This window comes from Zalophus californianus, chromosome 13 (assembly GCF_009762305.2).
Source record: "Zalophus californianus isolate mZalCal1 chromosome 13, mZalCal1.pri.v2, whole genome shotgun sequence".
Taxonomy (NCBI): Eukaryota; Metazoa; Chordata; class Mammalia; order Carnivora; family Otariidae; genus Zalophus; species Zalophus californianus.
This window is the reverse complement of record NC_045607.1, coordinates 30466122-30483835: the sequence shown is the minus strand read 5'-3', so window position 1 is coordinate 30483835 and position 17714 is coordinate 30466122. Positions and strand designations below refer to the sequence as shown.

The window sequence follows — 17714 nt, the reverse complement described above, 5'->3', positions numbered from 1 at the left end:
GGCAGTTCTACTTCAGTCAATCAACTAACCAGTCAATGCTTTTGTATTTGTGGCCTGCAAGTGCGGAGAATCAGCTAGAACTCTGGGGGACACCAAAAGTGAAATGTATAGCCACTCACCTACCTGGTCTTCTCTTCCATAAAATTCATTCTTGCAGAAGGTTTATTTGGTCTCTGAGATTCGATATGGGTTTCCTAATACCCCCAGATGATTCTTGAATTTGTTGCATGAAAACTGCATGTTCTCAAGCTGATCTTTATGCTGCAGCCATTCTCTGCACCGCTGTTTCTGTTTACGGGTCCCTTGGAATACAGAACAACATGACTCGTGTGTGGCTATTGGGGTTCTTGCTGCACTACTTTCCTACCCAAATTCTTCCCTAAGTGACTTAGTGGAATTGTTCAAGCAGTCAGTGTGGCCCCTCTGGCACGGCCCCCTGTTTGCACGTGCTGGTGCATGTGTGTGCATGCGTGTACACCTCTAGGTGCACCCTACGGGCAGGCTGCCTCTCGCTCACTGGTCTCCGTCCTGTTCCAGATGTACATCACAAGCACAATCAAGACAAAGAGCAGTCGGCTGGCTAAACCCGTGCTGTGCCTGGGAACCCTCTGTACCGCCTTCCTGACAGGCCTCAATCGGGTCTCCGAGTACCGGAACCACTGCTCCGACGTGATTGCGGGCTTCATCCTGGGCACTGCTGTAGCCCTGTTTCTGGTGGGTCGGCTTCCCTCTTTCTGGCGTCTTCCCCTCTCGTGCCCTCTGAAAGGCTGGCCAGGGTCACGGCGAGTCAGGTCAGCCAGACCACAGTGTAAGTCCCTGCTCCTCCTGCCCCAGCCTTGTAAGTGGCCATTTTCCCCCCAAGGATTATGCATCCTTTTGCCACAAAAAGGACTTCTTTTTTTTTTTTTTTTGTAGCTTTGAAATGCTCTTTAACTTGTGAAGATATATTTAATTTTTATTATTATTATTTTATTAGCATATAATGTGTTATTTGTTTCAGGGTTACAGGTCTGTGATTCATCAGTCTTACACAATTCACAGCGCTCACCATAGCACATACCCTCCCCAGGGTCCATCATCCAGCCACCCCATCCCTCCCACCCTCCCAAACCATAAAAGACTCTTAATCTCAGGAAACAAACTGAGGGTTGCTGGAGGGGAGGGCAAAAAGGACTTCTGAAGTACTTTTTCTTTCGGGAATCTGACTGCATATTCCCCATGGGGGTCAGGAAGAGGAAGGCCTGGGGCAGATGGCTTGCCCCACTTCCTTCAACGCTGGGCTAAGGAGTGAGGCCTGGCAGATGTAATTTGGCGTACCCTCAGAGCAGTGTTCTTTAAATATTTGTGCAGAAGGTATTGAGAGAAGCTAAGTGTTGCTTGAGGGAAGAACAGAAAACAAAGACCGTGGATGGAAGCAAGACAACCCCTTCTCAGACACCCCCAGAGATTCAGCTGTGGTCCACACGTGTATATCCCACTCAGCAGTATGAAAACCCTCCTCTAGCCACACCCAGACTTCCTAGAAGGCTTCTGTTACCATCTAAACATGGCTCTTGGGCATCTTATTTCCCCTCCAGATAGCTTCTCAACCACATATAATAATCTTTCTGGAGAAAAGTTTTAGTTAATATAGTTTTCTCCATATCTTGACATTTCTGATGATTTTAGTTCTTCAAAGAGATGGGGGCTTTGCCACCTGCTCAACTAGGAAATCTTTTCATCTTGAGTTGGATTGGAAGTGAAGAGGCTAATTTTTTTTTTCTTTTTATAGTTTTATTGAAGTATGCTAGGCAGATCATAAATGGCACATGAAGTGTACAATTTGATCAATTTTGACATACAGATACATCCTTCTCTCTCTTCCTTCCCCTCATTCCCAAGCAACCACTGATCTTTCCATCACTCCATCACGCTGTATGAGTTTGCCTTTTCTAGGATTTCATATGAATGGACTCATAGAGTCTATATTCCCCCCCCCCTTTTTTTAAGATTTAGCCTACTCTGGTCCAAAGCCCCCATTAAGATTGGCATCACACTTAGATGGATTTCATGTTCCCATGACCTAATTCTTCCTTGTGCAATCCCTCCTCCTTGCCCTTCCCAACGTACAAAATACACATATGCCTCTCCCAACCTCTAACTCTGAGTTTTCCAACTTTTTTACCTGCTGAGATACAGAAAATGCTCACATTTACTCAGAACACTGATCTCTCAGTGTAGATTAGGAAGCTCCGTTTTAATTCAAAATTATTTTTAATGGATCCAGGCTTACTTTCTAAAGCAAAAGATGGAGGACTTTAATGCAAATTGTCTGTATGAAGCTGCAGGAAAAACGGTGCTGAGAATGATCCTGAGCTGTTGCTACCCCCTACAGGATATTTCCCCCTGACTGCTTTCTAAAAGAGGGAAGGAGTACTGGAGGCTTCAGGAGAAGAGAGGGTTTTCAAAGACAGATCAGCAGTTCAAAAATGAAGGCTTGGGCTCAAAAGCCAAACAGCTCTGCTGTCCCTCAGTCCTGGAGCAAGCTTCCCCAGCTAGAGAGAAAGAGGGGTGCTCACTGTCCCAAGCTACTGCATGGGTTTTTATGGGATGGAATCTGTGAAAACCTTTGCATTTTCTAAGGACCCACCTACAAATTCTGCTTTCGTATTAAACTTCTGTTTTCTCAGTAACTTGCAGCCCTGTTTCCTTACTGCTCAATTACTGTTTGCTTTGTTACTAGCTTCCCAGTTGATGGCCAATGTCAAAATTTGTTTTCCACAAATGGTCTTTATGTAAGAGCCAGAACTGCTACTGAATGGCTCTGGCAGGAGACAGACCCCACGGTCTCCTGCTGTTATCTGCGTGTGCCCATGTACACACCTCACATGCACTCACACTGAGCTTGGAAATGGGTCTTGGGGAAGAGACTGGAAGCCCTCCAAAGTGGAGACTTGGAGAGGAGACAGGGAGAGAGGAGTCAGAGCAGGAGAATACTTGCAGCATATGTGCATTCTTGTTTTGTGTTTCTGATGAAAATGAAATGGAGGGGAGAGGACCATTAACTGAACAATCACTACATGCCCTACCCTTTATATCTACCAAATCATGCGCTCCTGGGACAAACCCTGCCATATTCTTATCCTCATTTTCTCGATGAAGAAAGTTAGGCTCAAAAATAAGTAACTTGCCTGATGGCCGTCCAACCAATAAGCCATAGATCTGACCTGGGTCTTCCCATCTCCAGAGCTCCTACACCTCCCACTTCCCCCATTTCTTTAATGGAGGTGGTTTAAGCAGAGCTGGAGACTGAAAGAAAGCCAAGTAGAGAACATTTATATAAATGTTCCAGTGTTTGAAGAGTGACAGGAAAGATTCAAAGATACTGGGCGCCAGGGTGGCTCAGTTGATTAAGCGTCAGCCTTAGGCTCAGGTCACGGTCTCAGGGTCCTGGCATAGCTCCCTGCTTGGCAGGGAGCCTGCTTTTCCCTCTCCCACTCTCCCTGCTTGTGTTCCTGCTCTCGCTCTCTCTCTCTCTCTCTGTCAAATAAATAAATAAAATCTTTAAAAAAATTAAAATTCCTTTAGAAAAAAGATACTGAATATAGAAACAAAGATGCTGAACAAGGGAAGAGAGAGCGTGGAAAGAGACAGATACTCTGTGAAGGCAAAAGAAGCAGAGAAGATGGTCAAGGCAGACACAGTTATGAAGGGGGCCTCAGTAGGAAATAAAGAAAAGTGAGTAGTAATTTAGAGGGAGAGTATTTTAATGGAAGCAATAGAAGAAAAATGCCACTGAATTATTTAATCTCAAGCAAACAGTAGTCATATAAATTAAGGATGGGCATCTTGGGCAGGAGGTAAAGACTAGCTCACACTGATTATTTGCTATGAGTCTGGCACTTAAGAGGCAGGAGAGCATGGTGGTACGATCTAGGGGCTACGGAGTTAAAAATCTCTGTGTGACCTTAGGCAAGTGATCTAACTTCACCGTGCCTCCTTATCTAAGTTGGAGATGATAATAGTTCCTCCCTTGTAAGATTGTTGAGTGGTTCTATGCAGGAAGGTAAAATTCTCAGGACAATGCCAGCCACAGAGTGGCCCTCAGTAAATGTTACCTGTTATTATGAGGTGGTTTACATTCATTGTGTCTTTTAATCACTACAAATCTGTGAGAGAGGTGTTGTTATTTCCATTTTACGGGTGGGGAAACAGGCTCAGTGGGGTGGGTTGATTATCACTGGCCACGTGGTGATCAGTCAGATGCTTCGTCAGCCTTTAGAGGTGCTCAGCAAACACCTAGACCGTGCCCAAGGTCTTTGCGTGGTCTCTACCCACTGGCTCAAAGGGAAAAGGTCACGATGGTAATGACACTCTAGGGGAAAGGCCTGCCACCCTCCGAGATGGCTAGGCATTGATGGCTGCAGTCTGACCCCAGTGTTTTTTCCCCTCATCCTGCAGGGAATGTGTGTGGTCCATAACTTTAAAGGAACACAAGGATCTCCTTCCAAACCCAAACCCGAGGATCCCCGTGGAGTACCCCTCATGGCTTTCCCAAGGATAGAAAGTCCTCTGGAAACCTTAAGTGCACAGGTATAGTAAAGTGGTTTTAGCAAAACAAACCCACAGGCTCAAGGCCTGTTAGCTTGGGAAGTAAACTTATCAATTCCTCTACTGGGAGCAGGATACCACTGAATCCATTCAGCACTAAAAAAAATCTGATGTAAAGGCTTCAAGAACTTCAAGCTTCTCTCAATTAGTCCTGTATTTATTCTGGGGCTTGGCAATCATGAATCCTCAGGAAGTCCTTAGTAATGTCTAACTGAAACCCCAGCTGCTTTAAGACAACTTGACCTACTACATAATACCACACTTATGAAATTTGGACCAATTATGTGAGAAGCCAATTTGATTTATTAACCAGGACAGTATTTGGAAAAAGTTTTATTACATTCAATGATAGATGTCGACTAGAAGCACTTTTGACAGGTGATGACTAAGTGTCCTTTGGGATCTATTTTGATGACTACAATCAAAAAATTCAATGCAACCCTACTCACTGGTCTCTTATTTACATCAGGGCCTCGTTTCATGTCAGATAACAGAAAATAATTAGCCACCTAGTCCTTGTCCTCAAAGAACTCACAGATAATCAGGCAGGTGGATATAAATGAGTAATCATAGTAGGGCATGCTGAATCAGAGGTCCACAAAGTGCTTTGTGCATACCAATGAAGAAAAAAAAATGTGTTGTCTGAGAAGACAGGAAAAGCCATGGAGACTTGCCACCTGAAGGTAGACTTAAAGATGGTTTCCAGCACTTATTTTTGCCTGGGGTGGTTGCTAGGTGCTTCACAAATATATCCTTATTTGAGCAAACACCTTTTAAATTGGTAGGAGAATTCCCGTTTCACAGATAAAAAAATAGGAATCTGAAAATAGCAGGGCTCAATTAACTTGCTCGAGGCCACATAGCTTTTGCCAGTGGGAGAGCTGAGTTGAGTGGTTCTTGAGGCAGACAGGGAACGGGGATAACCAATAACAAAACAGGGTTTTCACTGGCAAGCCACTTTGCAAAAATGTTTGTCTGTAATAATTTATCTTGAAATCTCCTTTATATTTATATTCTTACAAAACCATTTTTGTAGATAGTACGATGGAAAAGCAAATCACTTTCCACTGGAATTACCATGTACTTCATATCATGAGAATACAAAACAGTGTTTTTCCCTATTTAAAGATTATTAGCTATCAGACATCTCTCCGAGAGGAACTGCCCTAGTCCTGTTTCTTTTCACGTTTAATGAAGTCTTTCTAATTTTATTAACAAGAAAAACAGGGCGCCTGGGTGGCTCAGTCATTGGGCGTCTGCCTTCGGCTCAGGTCGTGGTCCCGGGGTCCTGGGATCGAGCCCCGCGTCGGGCTCCCTGCTCAGCGGGAAGCCTGCTTCTCCCTCTCCCACTCCCTCTGCTCGTGCTCCTTCTCTCGCTGTGTCTCTCTCTCTGTCAAATAAATAAATAAAATCTTTAAAAAAAAAAGGAAAGAAAAACAAAACAATAAAGCTTTTCCTACCTTGGGAAAACTAGGGCTCTACATTAAACCAGCTGCCAAGTATTTTGTTTGTTTTCCCTTAACCTGTATTAAGGTGAAAATTTTGACTTGGTTTAATGAGAAAGAACATACTGAAAAATGTATTACTGGTTTATGGACACACAGCCTGTTGATACAGGTTGAATGATAAAGTGGCTCAACCGGGATCCCTTGTCATGAAACCGTGAGACAGTCTCTCTGGTCTTCCCTATCTATTTATGTTACTATTCCTGATAAGATCAGAGTGGTTCCCTCTACTTTTGAGGTGAAGCAACTGAAGACAAAGGTGAGTTTTAAAAGCAAACAAATATTTACTGAGTTCCACAAACATGGCAGTGTCTGTGTTCTTGTAAATGCTGACTACTTTGCCCTGAACGTCCTGGTTTAAGGACACCCCCTTTCAACCCCAGGTTTCTGCCCAACACTGCTCAAGCACTATGCTCGGTTGGAAACCTCCTCCAGACTTCTGTCTTCTCCCTCAGAACAATTAATAGTTGACCATCCAGGTCACAGAGACATCTAGGCCATATTTTGGGGGATTCCACACATTGAAAAATGAAGTGCCAGAGTTTCAAAAACTGATCTTCCATAAGACAGATAAAAGATTCCTTCAAAATATATATTATTATTCACTATCGGCAGTAGTTAACTTCTTTCAAATCTGTCCATGTATCTTCATTTCCATGTCTCTCACCCCATCTGGTTACAATGAGGTCTTTTCTGAATGCACAACCCTTTGTGTGATTGTCCTGCCCAATGGATGCCAATAGTGTCCCTTCATATCTGCCCCTCCCTCCCAAGAACTTGGAGATCTTTGAGGATCTGAACACTATGAACCATGTCTTATTTACTCTCCATACTTCCTGGCATTCACTAGGTGTGAAACAAATGTTTGATGGATAGAGGCAAGCCAGAACCAAAACCTGAACTAAACACTTTAGACAAAACCAAGAACCTAAAATCAGACCGCAATCACTATCTGAATCTCCAAAGAAAATAGAAATTAATAAGAAACAGCAGGACTTCAGCAGGCTGGTCAAAGTAAAGCTACAGGAAGCTGGATAGAGAGTTTACTTCTCAAGTGATGCCTTCCACACCAACTGTAGAAGGCTCAAGTAACAAAGCACCTACTTTTAGTATCATGTTTCCACGTGTAGTTAGGATGATTATACTCTTTATTTATTGGCCCAGAAAAGAAAATTAGCATTTATTGCAAGCGATCACATTGATTCCTCACAACAATTCTGCAGTTGGTATTGTTGATTCTGTTTTGTAGATGAAGTAAGTAAAGCACAAAGAATTTAAGAAACATGCCCAAGGTCACCAAGTCAAAATTAAAAACAGGCCCATCTAAGTCTAAAGGCCCTACTGAATGTACTATACCACACAGCCTGGTATGACATTCAAGGAAAATTCCATTTGGAAATCTGCATCTCTTAGCGTTCAGAGGAAAAATGCAGTAGGGGATAGCGTGTTTGAACTGAGCTACCGATTTTCCAAAATAAATATGCCCTATGTTTTCACCTGGGGGCAGGAACTCTCTGTGCAAACCCAACACCTGTGCTTTCTGTTAGAGGATGGCTCTTTTGTAATTTCTGGGATTGAACCATCTTCCCAGGAAGAAGAATTTTGAGGAACTGAGAGAAAGTATGAACCTTTCTTCAGGGCATGCATTCATACATGCGAAATCCATCCCACTGTTCAAGATACCTCAAGGAGAAGACTGGATGGGGAGGGGACCTGGTCACCCTCCTTTCCTTCCTCCCAAGAACCTTCTTTCTTTCCCTTTGTCCACATGGAGCCCCCAGAGCTCCAGCGCTTTTTCTTCCTCTCTAAAACATCAACTCGGGTTTGAATATTTGTCTTCTGTGATTCCCCTTAGCATAGTTGATTGAGACAAGGTACATTTTCTAAAATCTTTCCCAGGTACTGAAGAAAAACCAAAAAGTACGTAATTATAGAATCCAACAAACCAAAAATGGTCACATTTCCAAAGCATGATTTTATGGTCCTATTGAGTGAATGTGATCTCACAGAGACCCCATTCCAGGAACCCACAGAGTGACTGTGATCCTAAAAAGACGAGCGTGGAATTATCCGTGTTCTGCACCCAAGCAGTCAGTCACCCTTAGTGTTGAGCAATTGTGTGCCTGTCAAACATAGTTTATATTAACAAAGAAATGAAGTTAGAGAGGAAACTGTTATATTAACCTATTTGGGTTGGTATAAAGTTTCTCAGTGTCTCCAGATTTGGGGAGGGGGAGACATTTTGTTTCTTTAGCAGAAAAAGAATCCAATTTATGTTGACACCCAGATGCCTGGAACCTTACTCCAAGAGGTTCTAATTCACCAATTCTGAGGTAAAAGAGTATTTATATTTAAGAAAATATTCCCAGAGGAATTCTAATGCCCCCCCCCCCCGCCTTGATTTGAAACTAGTGATACTATAGACTTTGTATTAAAATAGAAAAAAAGACCGGGAAAGTTAAAGAGATCTACCCAAAGTCACCCATTTAGTTACCTTCGGCTGTTGAATTACTTTATCTTTACCATTTAGTCTCAAATGGAATCTTATAAACATGTAACTGACCAAAGTATTGACCACAGAAGTTTTTTTCAAAAAGGAAGCATATTATAAAAGTGAAAACACAAAAAGAAAAGTTATTTTTCACACTATGTCAAGAAATGCATCAAGCTCTAGTTCTCACAAATATGGCACATAAAAGTACCTTGAAAAATAAAATACTGCATTTCTAAAATGTATAGTTGAGCTCTCAGGAATGTACTATAAGTCTCTAGTGTCCTAAAAACAAACAGGAATCAAGAAACCCATAGTAATCAACCAGATCTAATGCCACAGTTTCTTCTATTTCTCATCCCCGTAGACTGGGGGTTTTAAGTTCAAACAAAAGAGGAAATGTTGGGTCTGCAAAAGGGGGGTCCTGTATATATGTTATATAAACAAGGGGTAGGGGTTGTATAAACAAGCTGTATCTGCAAAAATTGATAGAATTACAAGGAAAAGGGACAAAGCTACAATCATAGTACAGATTGTAACACATTTCTAATTAATAAGCAAACAAAATACAGTGAAGATATAGATGATTAGTAAGGTTGATCTAATGTGCATTATATATAACCCTCCAAACACATGAAACATGAAAATAAACCACAGAGAAGTCTCAAGAAAGTATACAGTATCTATATCACACAGATTCCATTCTCTAGAAAAAAAATTCAAACATACCTACACCTAAAAAAAAAAAAAACCCTATACATTTGAAAATATTAAACTCATTTCTATATAGCTCATGACTCAAAGAATAATTCATACAGAAATATTTCAAAAATTAGAACCGTTTGATGTTAAAACACTACATTAAAACTGTGGGATGCAGCTAAAGTTACTTTGAGATCCTTAAATGTCTCTATTAGAATATGGTTGAGTAAGTATAATATAAGACAATTCTATAGAGACCAAGTTTAGTTGAAGAAATTGTTTTATTTTGGTTGAAAAATCAGGGAAGTTTTTGGGGCACCCAGCTGGCTCAGTCGGTAGAGCGTGCGACTCTTGATTTCGGCATTGTGAGTTCCAGTCCCACACAGGGTGTAGAGATTACTTAAATAAATAAATAAAACTTTAAAAAAATATATCGGGGAAGAGGTAATAGAGGAGGTGACAATTTGAGGGACCTTGGAAGAGCATTTCAGGAAGAGGGAACAGCGTGTGCAAAGCCAGGAGACAAGAGCGCAGGGGCACAGCCTGAGTGTGTGCGTGAGTCAGTCAGCCCAACTCTGAGACTGCATTTGCTTGTCTTTGCAGAATCACTCTGCCTCCATGACCGAAGTCACCTGAGACAACTGAGGTGTCACAAGCTGTTTTTTTTATCACCCTCCAATTCGATACTTCAAGACACACAGTTACTTGATGTCAAACTGTGAAGACAAGTATTATGTTTATCTAGTTAGAGGCTAATGTTTTGTACATTTTTTGTATGAGGAAGTGATGTAGCTTGCCCTGATTTTTTTTTTTTTTTTTTTGGTCAGCTTTAATATATTTATGCCAGAATTTTAAACCAATAAAATTTTCTTCTTGTTCCAGTGTGCATTGAAGAACCACATTGATTCAATGATTGACGTTGTTTTGTGATATTTGTACACAAACCTTTTCTCAGTTTTATAGGCACAGAAATAAAATGAATATAACAATTCACTTTAACCCTTTATTACCATACTTGCTGCCTCCTCCAGAACTTTTGAATTTTAATGAAAGTTAACTTTTGAGTTGCAGGGAGGGCAATGTTGGTTAATGGTAAATCTCAAAATCAATTGTGCAGAAAGAAATATTCCTTTCAAAAAGAACTTTGTGTCCTTGTCTCTTAACCTGTTTTGTATTCTAAGTTAATCTATTAATGAAGTCACTTACTTACATAAACAAGTGGCAGAGACTCTTGGATTTGAGGGGTGTTGGGGCTATATGGTTCTCTCTTCAATAATGGCTTCTCCCATCTCAGAAACTCAAGGTCTTTCTGGAATCATGTCCTTGGGCTGGCAGATGACACTGCAGACTTCTTTCCAAAAAGCAACCTGTACCAGTCTCCCCTGTCAACTCAGCAGTTTTATATATCATATTGTATGGACTTTATATGAAAATGAATATTTTACACTTTGCACAGTATTATTTTATGGAAACGGTATCAGAGCATCTCCAACCTAGAGCCCCAGAGCAATAGCTTGACTTTGTGGCTTTTAATTGTTCTAGAATTTTAACTGCATCTCATGTTTCTAGCATGGTAATAACTAACGTGTAACTCCTTTGAGAGAAGGAGCTCCCTTGTCTGTACCTATCAGAATGTTTTCTTGACACCTTCCATGTTGGCTCTTCTTAGCTTTGTTTTGTACATATTTTTTTTTTTCTAAAGAGAAGAAAAAAAATTATCACAAAATGTATTCTGGCTCATGTCGTTTGTTTTAAGCTTCATCCACCAGGCAAAGGTATTTGAAGAGTCACAATGAAGTGAACTCAATAAATGTTTATACTTTTTAGTTCCATGCCTGCTGAGATAAGTCCTTCTAGAGGCATGACTGGTAGGTCCTTTCATGGGGGAGTATGTGAGTGAGTGAGTGAGTGAGTGTGAGGAGGGGGTGTGGGTGTGTGTAGGCAAAATTTAAAAATTCTTGAAATTGTTAGGACACTTGGAAACACAGTCTGGATGCCTAACAAGCTACCTTGGTTTTCAGCCTGCCCATATTGAGTTGTCAATAAAAAGTTAGTCATTTTTAGGAACAAAACTTACCTCTGATAAATAAAACTTTGCCTGATTTCTCATCTCATTCTGGCCTGAAGTTATTTACGTTTCTATGCACACACCTTCACATACATCTTCTGAGTGCTGTCTGGCTGATGAAGTTGGGTAGGCAGGCAAGGAAGGAAAGAGTACTGAAAGCTCTGTTCATCCCAGATGCCATGCCACATGTCTTCACGGACATAATCTGGTTGTCCTTGAGGCAGCCCAGGGAAGCCAGGACAACCCCAGCGCGGTGCTCTACCTGTCAGCACTGGTATTAGAATCCCGGTCTTCCTGATGCCATCATAGAAGATGCCTTTGAACCAAGGCTGCGTCTTTTCAAAGGTTTTTCAACCTGATCTACTTGCTTAGGTAGTTCAGGGGATGGTGTCTGTAAGAAAAGCACATAATGAGAAAGATGAATTCTGCTCATTAGAAGGAATAATTTGCAGGCTTGGAGCTCTCCACTTTGTATAAGCTACCTAAGCATAATGTTGCCCAATTTCTGAGTGATTCATTTTCTAAACAGATTTTAGGATTTTTTTTTTTTAATAACAGCAGTGAGGACTTGATTTTATTTTCTTGTTCATGGTAAGACATTCTGAAAAATGCTGGCAGGCTTTATTGATTTTACATTACCCGTTTCTCATCACAGTGAGAGGCCATTTAAATGTGTGACTACCAGATGGTATTTCCAAGAACATAAGTTGACTTCTGAGTGAGTGTTATCCTTCTACTTTCCTTTCTGGTTTCCATCTGGAAGGACCTCTCAAGTGTTACAAGAGCTCTAGCCACAGACTCTAGTTTCCTAGTCTTAGGCTTGGGGGGTATGTGTACATGACTGAGTCAAGCTCAGAGGACACCACACTGTGACGCTTGGAAATAAGAGGCATCTCTGGGCTAGCATCCCTGGGACCACTGAGCTAGTTTGATTCCTTGCATTATGCTATGGCAACCTTAGTATTGCCCCTAGTTAGCCCCAAGTCACTTCACAGACCTCAAGTTGATCTTTCAAGCCTGTCCTTTGAGATTTATTTCTTAGGGCTAGGGACTTCTCCACGTGGGCCTTCTACCAAAGACAAAGCCCTCTGTCTAAATAGGATGGGTGGTCACTCTAGCCTCAGAATGAATCCTGTAATGAGATTTCCTCTTTTTAAGGAAAGCCCAGAGGAGCCTGTGAAGTCTGACGCCCTGTGAGAGGGAAGAGGGAAAGAACAAAAGAAAGGCTAAGGAAGCCTGTTGACCTGAACAACTTCACAGAGCAAATAACTAAAATTTGCCAAATAGATGGATTCCAAACATCCTCCTAATTTGGCTAAAGGAGACAATGACTCATTTGGAAATAAAGAGAATTTGAATGGAGCCTGCAGATAGTTGAATGATAAGTATATTTAGATAAAGGAATGATAAGGATGAGGAAAGGCACTCATGAATGTGTGGCTGCCTCTTCTGGCAAATTCTAAAGATCTCCCTGTCAAGCTGTGATAGAAGGGCTGTATGCTGTTCTTCTGAATCAGAGAATGCAAACAGGCATGATACCACACTCCGAAAGAGAAGGAGTGGGTAAAATGGGATGATTTAAAGAGGAGAAGAGCCAGGAGGAGCCTTTTTGTTTCAAAATATTGGCTTGATTTCCTTATTTTATACAGCTACACTCTCAAGGGTACTAAATATCTTAGAGACGGGCACGTGAAATACCAGATTGCCCTAGTTTGTTTTAAGGAGTAGGGTTGCAGTAAGGCTGTTATACTAAGCCTGCCCTGCCCAATTCAAGATGTGTACTAGAACTAGAACTAGTCTGCCATTTACTGTCATCCTCTGTACTGACTACCATGAGAACTGTGTAGTGAGCACCAAGCCCCTGGCTTGCACTCTAGTTCTTGATCCAGATGTCCCAGGATCAATTAACACATTCATGGATATCCCAGGATCAACTGACATATTGATACTCTACTCTCCAGCCCATTGACCCCTGTGGAGCCCAGTTAACTGCACACACAATTCTAAAATTAGAAATGACCTCTGCCTGGGAAAGCAACGTTTATACCACTCGAGGCTGGTGCCTCTGTCCTCAGCCGGGCTTGTGCATTTTGCTATCCTGTGTGTGTCAGCATCCATAAAAGGTTACAATCTAGAGCCTTCCCATGAAACCAAGTAAACCTATGCGCAGAGTGAAGAATGAGGTGAATGTGAAGCTCTTTTCCTTAAAGACAGTCTCTTTAAAAAAAAGAGATGGGCTTACTTTGCACATAGCCGTACCCTGATGGCCAAGATTATTTTTTTCTATAGTTGACTGAACTAGATTTTTTTCTATTAGTGGGTTTTCTTCTTTGTCCCAGTTTTTCTCATTCAGGGCAATGCTGGACAACATTCACTGAACCTTTCTTACTGAGGCCAGAACACACCTCTGCTTGGTCTGCTCTTCCTTGCTGTGTGTATAGTAATCTCAATTAAAATATTCTGGGCCCTGTGTCTCTGGACCAAGAGAAAGTCTATCTTTACCACTGTGTGTTGAGCTAATCAAACTGAAGAATTATAAGGACCCTTACCACATCTGACCTCAATTATAGTGGAAGCTATAATATAACAGGTAAGAAAGGATTGAATTGTTTCATCCCGAGCTACAGCAACTTGTGTAGCTACTGTTGTCAGGTGTCAAGTCTAGTTGTCAAGAATAGCTACATGAGTTTTAAAGGAAGACTGTAAATTCATCTGTATTATAAAGTCATCTCTACTTGTGTGACCTGAGATAAGTTAACCTCTCCAAGGCTTAGTATACTCATCTACAAAATGGAAATGATTTAGGGACTACCTATGCTGTGATAGTTAATTTTATGTGCCAACTTGACTAAACTACAGGGTGCCCAGACATTTGATCAAACGTTATTCTGGATATGTCTATGAGGGAGTTTTTGGATGACATGAACATTTGAATCAGTAGACTAAGTAAAGAAAATTGCCCTCCCTAGGGTAGGTGGCCTTCATCAAATCAACGGAAAGCTGAATGGAACCAAAAGGCTAATCTTCCCTCAAGTGAGAGGGAACTTCTCTCACCTGACTTTGTGAACTAAGACATTGGTCTTTTCCTGCCTTCAGATTCATATTGAAACATCAGTTCTTCTTGGATCTCAAGCCTGTTAGCTTTCAGACTAGAACTTACACTATTATTGGCTCTCGTGGTGCTCAGGCCTTTCAGACTCAGGTTAGGATTACACCATCAGCTCTCTTGAGTTTCCAGTTTGCTGATTGCAGATCTTAGGACTTCTCAGCCTCCATAATTGTATGAGCCAATTCCTCATAATAAATTTCTTTATATACATTATGTTGGTTCTGTTTCTCTAATACAGATTTTGGTCCTGAGAACATTCTAAAGAAATATAATTTTTTAAAATTTTTTATTGTTATGTTAATCACCATACATCATTAGTTTTTGATGTAGTGTTCCATGATTCATTGTTTACGCATAACACCCAGTGGTCCACGCAGAACGTGCCCTCTTTAATACCCATCACCAGGCTAACCCATCCCCCCACCCCCTCCCCTCTAGAACCCTCAGTTTGTTTTTCAGAGTCCATCGTCTCTCATGGTTCGTCTCCCCCTCCGACTTACTCCCCTTCATTCTTCCCCTCCTGCTATCTTCTTCTTTTTCTTTTTTCTTAACATATGTTGCATTATTTGTAAAGAAACATAATTTTAAGGATGAGTTTTCTGCATGGGTTTTGGGGTTTCTCGAATTGGCTCTTTATTCTGATTAGATTCAAAGATGCTAATGACTCTATTTCAAGTAGTAAAGAGAACACTAATAGTCCATGGCATAATCTGGCAATAGGGATATGCAAAACATCACTATGGAATACTCATAATCAACCCACTAATAAGAAGCAAGGGACTGAGCGGCATTGTATATGATACTTCTGAACATTTTTGGCAAACTAATGAATATAACAAGAGTGGCTAGCTGTTCTTGATGTCACTGGACAAAGTAGGGGGAAAATGTTGAACTTAGGGATTTAAATTCCCAATGTATGTGCCCCATAAATGATCTGAAAGCTTCTATGTGCTCTCTGAAGAAGATTCTCATCTTCTGTAGCCATAGGGCTGAGATTGTTAAAAATCAAACCCAGAATCTTATCTGGTAACTAGCTGAATCACAATGCAAGTCAAACTCCCAGCCTCATAGTTTTCTACAATTAAAGTGAGGGCATTAATGGGGAAAGTATGCCATAAAGATTGTGAGGATTCAATTAAATGATTCATGAAAAGTTTTTAGCATCATTTCTATACAGTAAACATTCAATAAGCATTTTTGTGTCTGTGTTTCTGCAAAATAGGTGGCTTACTTTCAGCCCATTTCCACTCAGGAGGTGACTCTACTTACTACAGGAGGTTTCTTCTTTCCACTATCCCATCACCACAAACGAAATATAATACAATCACTTCTAGCAACAATACATGGTCCTCAGGTAATGCATATTTGAGTTTATGAAACTTTAAAAGTCTAAGAAATGTCTCATGAAATTCCAGATGGATATTAATTTTTTCACTCTTTTTTTATTGTTACTTAACCACCATACATTACATCATTAGTTTTTGATGTAGTGTTCCATGACTCATTGTTTGCGTATAACACTCAGTGCTCCATGCAGAACGTGCCCTCCTTAATACCCATCACCAGGCTAACCCATCCCCCCACCCCCTCCCCTCCAGAACCCTCAGTTTGTTTTCCAGAGTCCATCGTCTCTCATGGTTCGTCTCCCCCTCTGATTTCCCCCCCTTCATTCTTCTCCTCCTGCTATCTTCTTTTTTTTTTTTTTTTAACATATAACGTATTATTTGTTTCGAGGTACAGGTCTGTGATTTAACAGTCTTGCACAATTCACAGCGCTCACCATAGCACATACCCTCCCCAATGTCTATCACCCAGGCACCCCATCCCTCCCACCCCCCACCATCAGTTTGTTTCCTGAGATTAAGAATTCCTCATATCAGTGAGGTCATATGACACATGTCTTTCTCTGATTGAGTGAGATCATATGACACATGTCTTTCTCTGATTGAGTTATTTCGCTCAGCATAATACCCTTTAGTTCCATCCACATTGTTGCAAATGCCAAGATTTCATTCCTTTTGATGGCTGCATAATATTCCATTCCATATACCACATCTTCTTATCCATTCATCTTGCCCACCTTTCTTTTAAAAAATTAGGTTGTGCAATTTGTCCTTCTATACTGCCTCAGGCCAAATCCAAAAGAGGGTGGGCTGCTGTGATGAGGGAAGTGTCCGTGATCGTGATGGTCTTCAGTAGCAAAGAAATTCCCAATGTAAATAGCTTCAACAAATAAGGAAATTTATTTAATCCAATAACAAGAAATCCAAGGGTTGAGCATCCATGAAAACAACATACTTAGAGCCTCGGTTCCATTTCTCTGCAACTCATTTGGCCAGACCTTGTGTGTTGGGTTTTTTTTTTTTTAAGATTTTATTTATTCATTTGACAGTGCGAGAGGGAACACAAGCAGGGGGAGTGGGAGAGGGAGAAGCAGGCTTCCCGCTGAGCAGGGAGCCCGATGTGGGGCTTGGTCCCAGCATCCAGGGATCATGACCTGAGCTGAAGGCAGGTGCTTAGCGACTGAGCCACCCAGGCGCCCCGCATTTCTTTGCTTTTTTAAGATAAGAAAGACTTCCCGCAAATTCCCAGAATGTCTCTTTCAGACAATCTTCATTTTCTTCAGATGTCTCTGACATCCTATTGACAAGAATTATGTCTCATGTCAGTGTCTACACTACTTACTGGATGAAGGAAGATAACCACCATGATTGGTCTACACCAATTAGCACTCACCTGTGGGGGCTGGAGTAAGTTTAGAATCACTGAAGCCCAAGGACACATTTGGGTACTATTAGAAGGGAGGATTTTAGGCTACCCAGAGAACATGCCACAGAGTTCTGAAACCAATGTAACTTTCTACCAGAAGCAACAGTAATCTGTGAAGATCACATAAAAACGATGAGACAAGAATGTTTGGTCATGGTGTAATAAAGAGTGGCAAGCCCTAGGAATAAAGAAATCCAGAGATTGAGGCATTGCCAGATCCTGTATTGCAAATTATACATATTCAAAGGCACATAAATCTTTGCCTTTGAGGTAGACTGTCTAACCACCCTAGAAAGGGAATACTATGGAGTGAAAGTATTGGGACTCCTAGTTACACATAAATAGGAAGATACGTAGTGTCCTACATATTTATTTAAACCAGAGGGACAGCTGCAGTGTGCCAAAGGACACAAGGAAGAAGAGCAGAGCTCAGAGAATCAAAATGCCTGGACAGGTCAATTCAAGAGTAATCTTGGTCCA

At 41.2% G+C, this 17714-nt stretch overlaps 1 protein-coding gene across 4 annotated transcripts in view; it reads left to right on the top strand.

The window, feature by feature from the left end:
• PLPPR1 (phospholipid phosphatase related 1) overlaps positions 1 to 11113 on the top strand; it is a 318711-nt gene extending 307598 nt beyond the window's left edge. For all 4 annotated transcript variants that reach the window (XM_027615766.2, XM_027615765.2, XM_027615767.2 and 1 more), the window contains 3 exons: positions 538 to 714; positions 4441 to 4572; positions 9892 to 11113. In XM_027615766.2, coding sequence (XP_027471567.1) covers positions 538 to 714; positions 4441 to 4572; positions 9892 to 9924 — 342 coding nt within the window. In that variant the 3' untranslated portion in view covers positions 9925 to 11113. The remainder of the gene's footprint in view (positions 1 to 537; positions 715 to 4440; positions 4573 to 9891) is intronic.
• The last annotated feature ends 6601 nt before the right edge of the window (positions 11114 to 17714 follow it).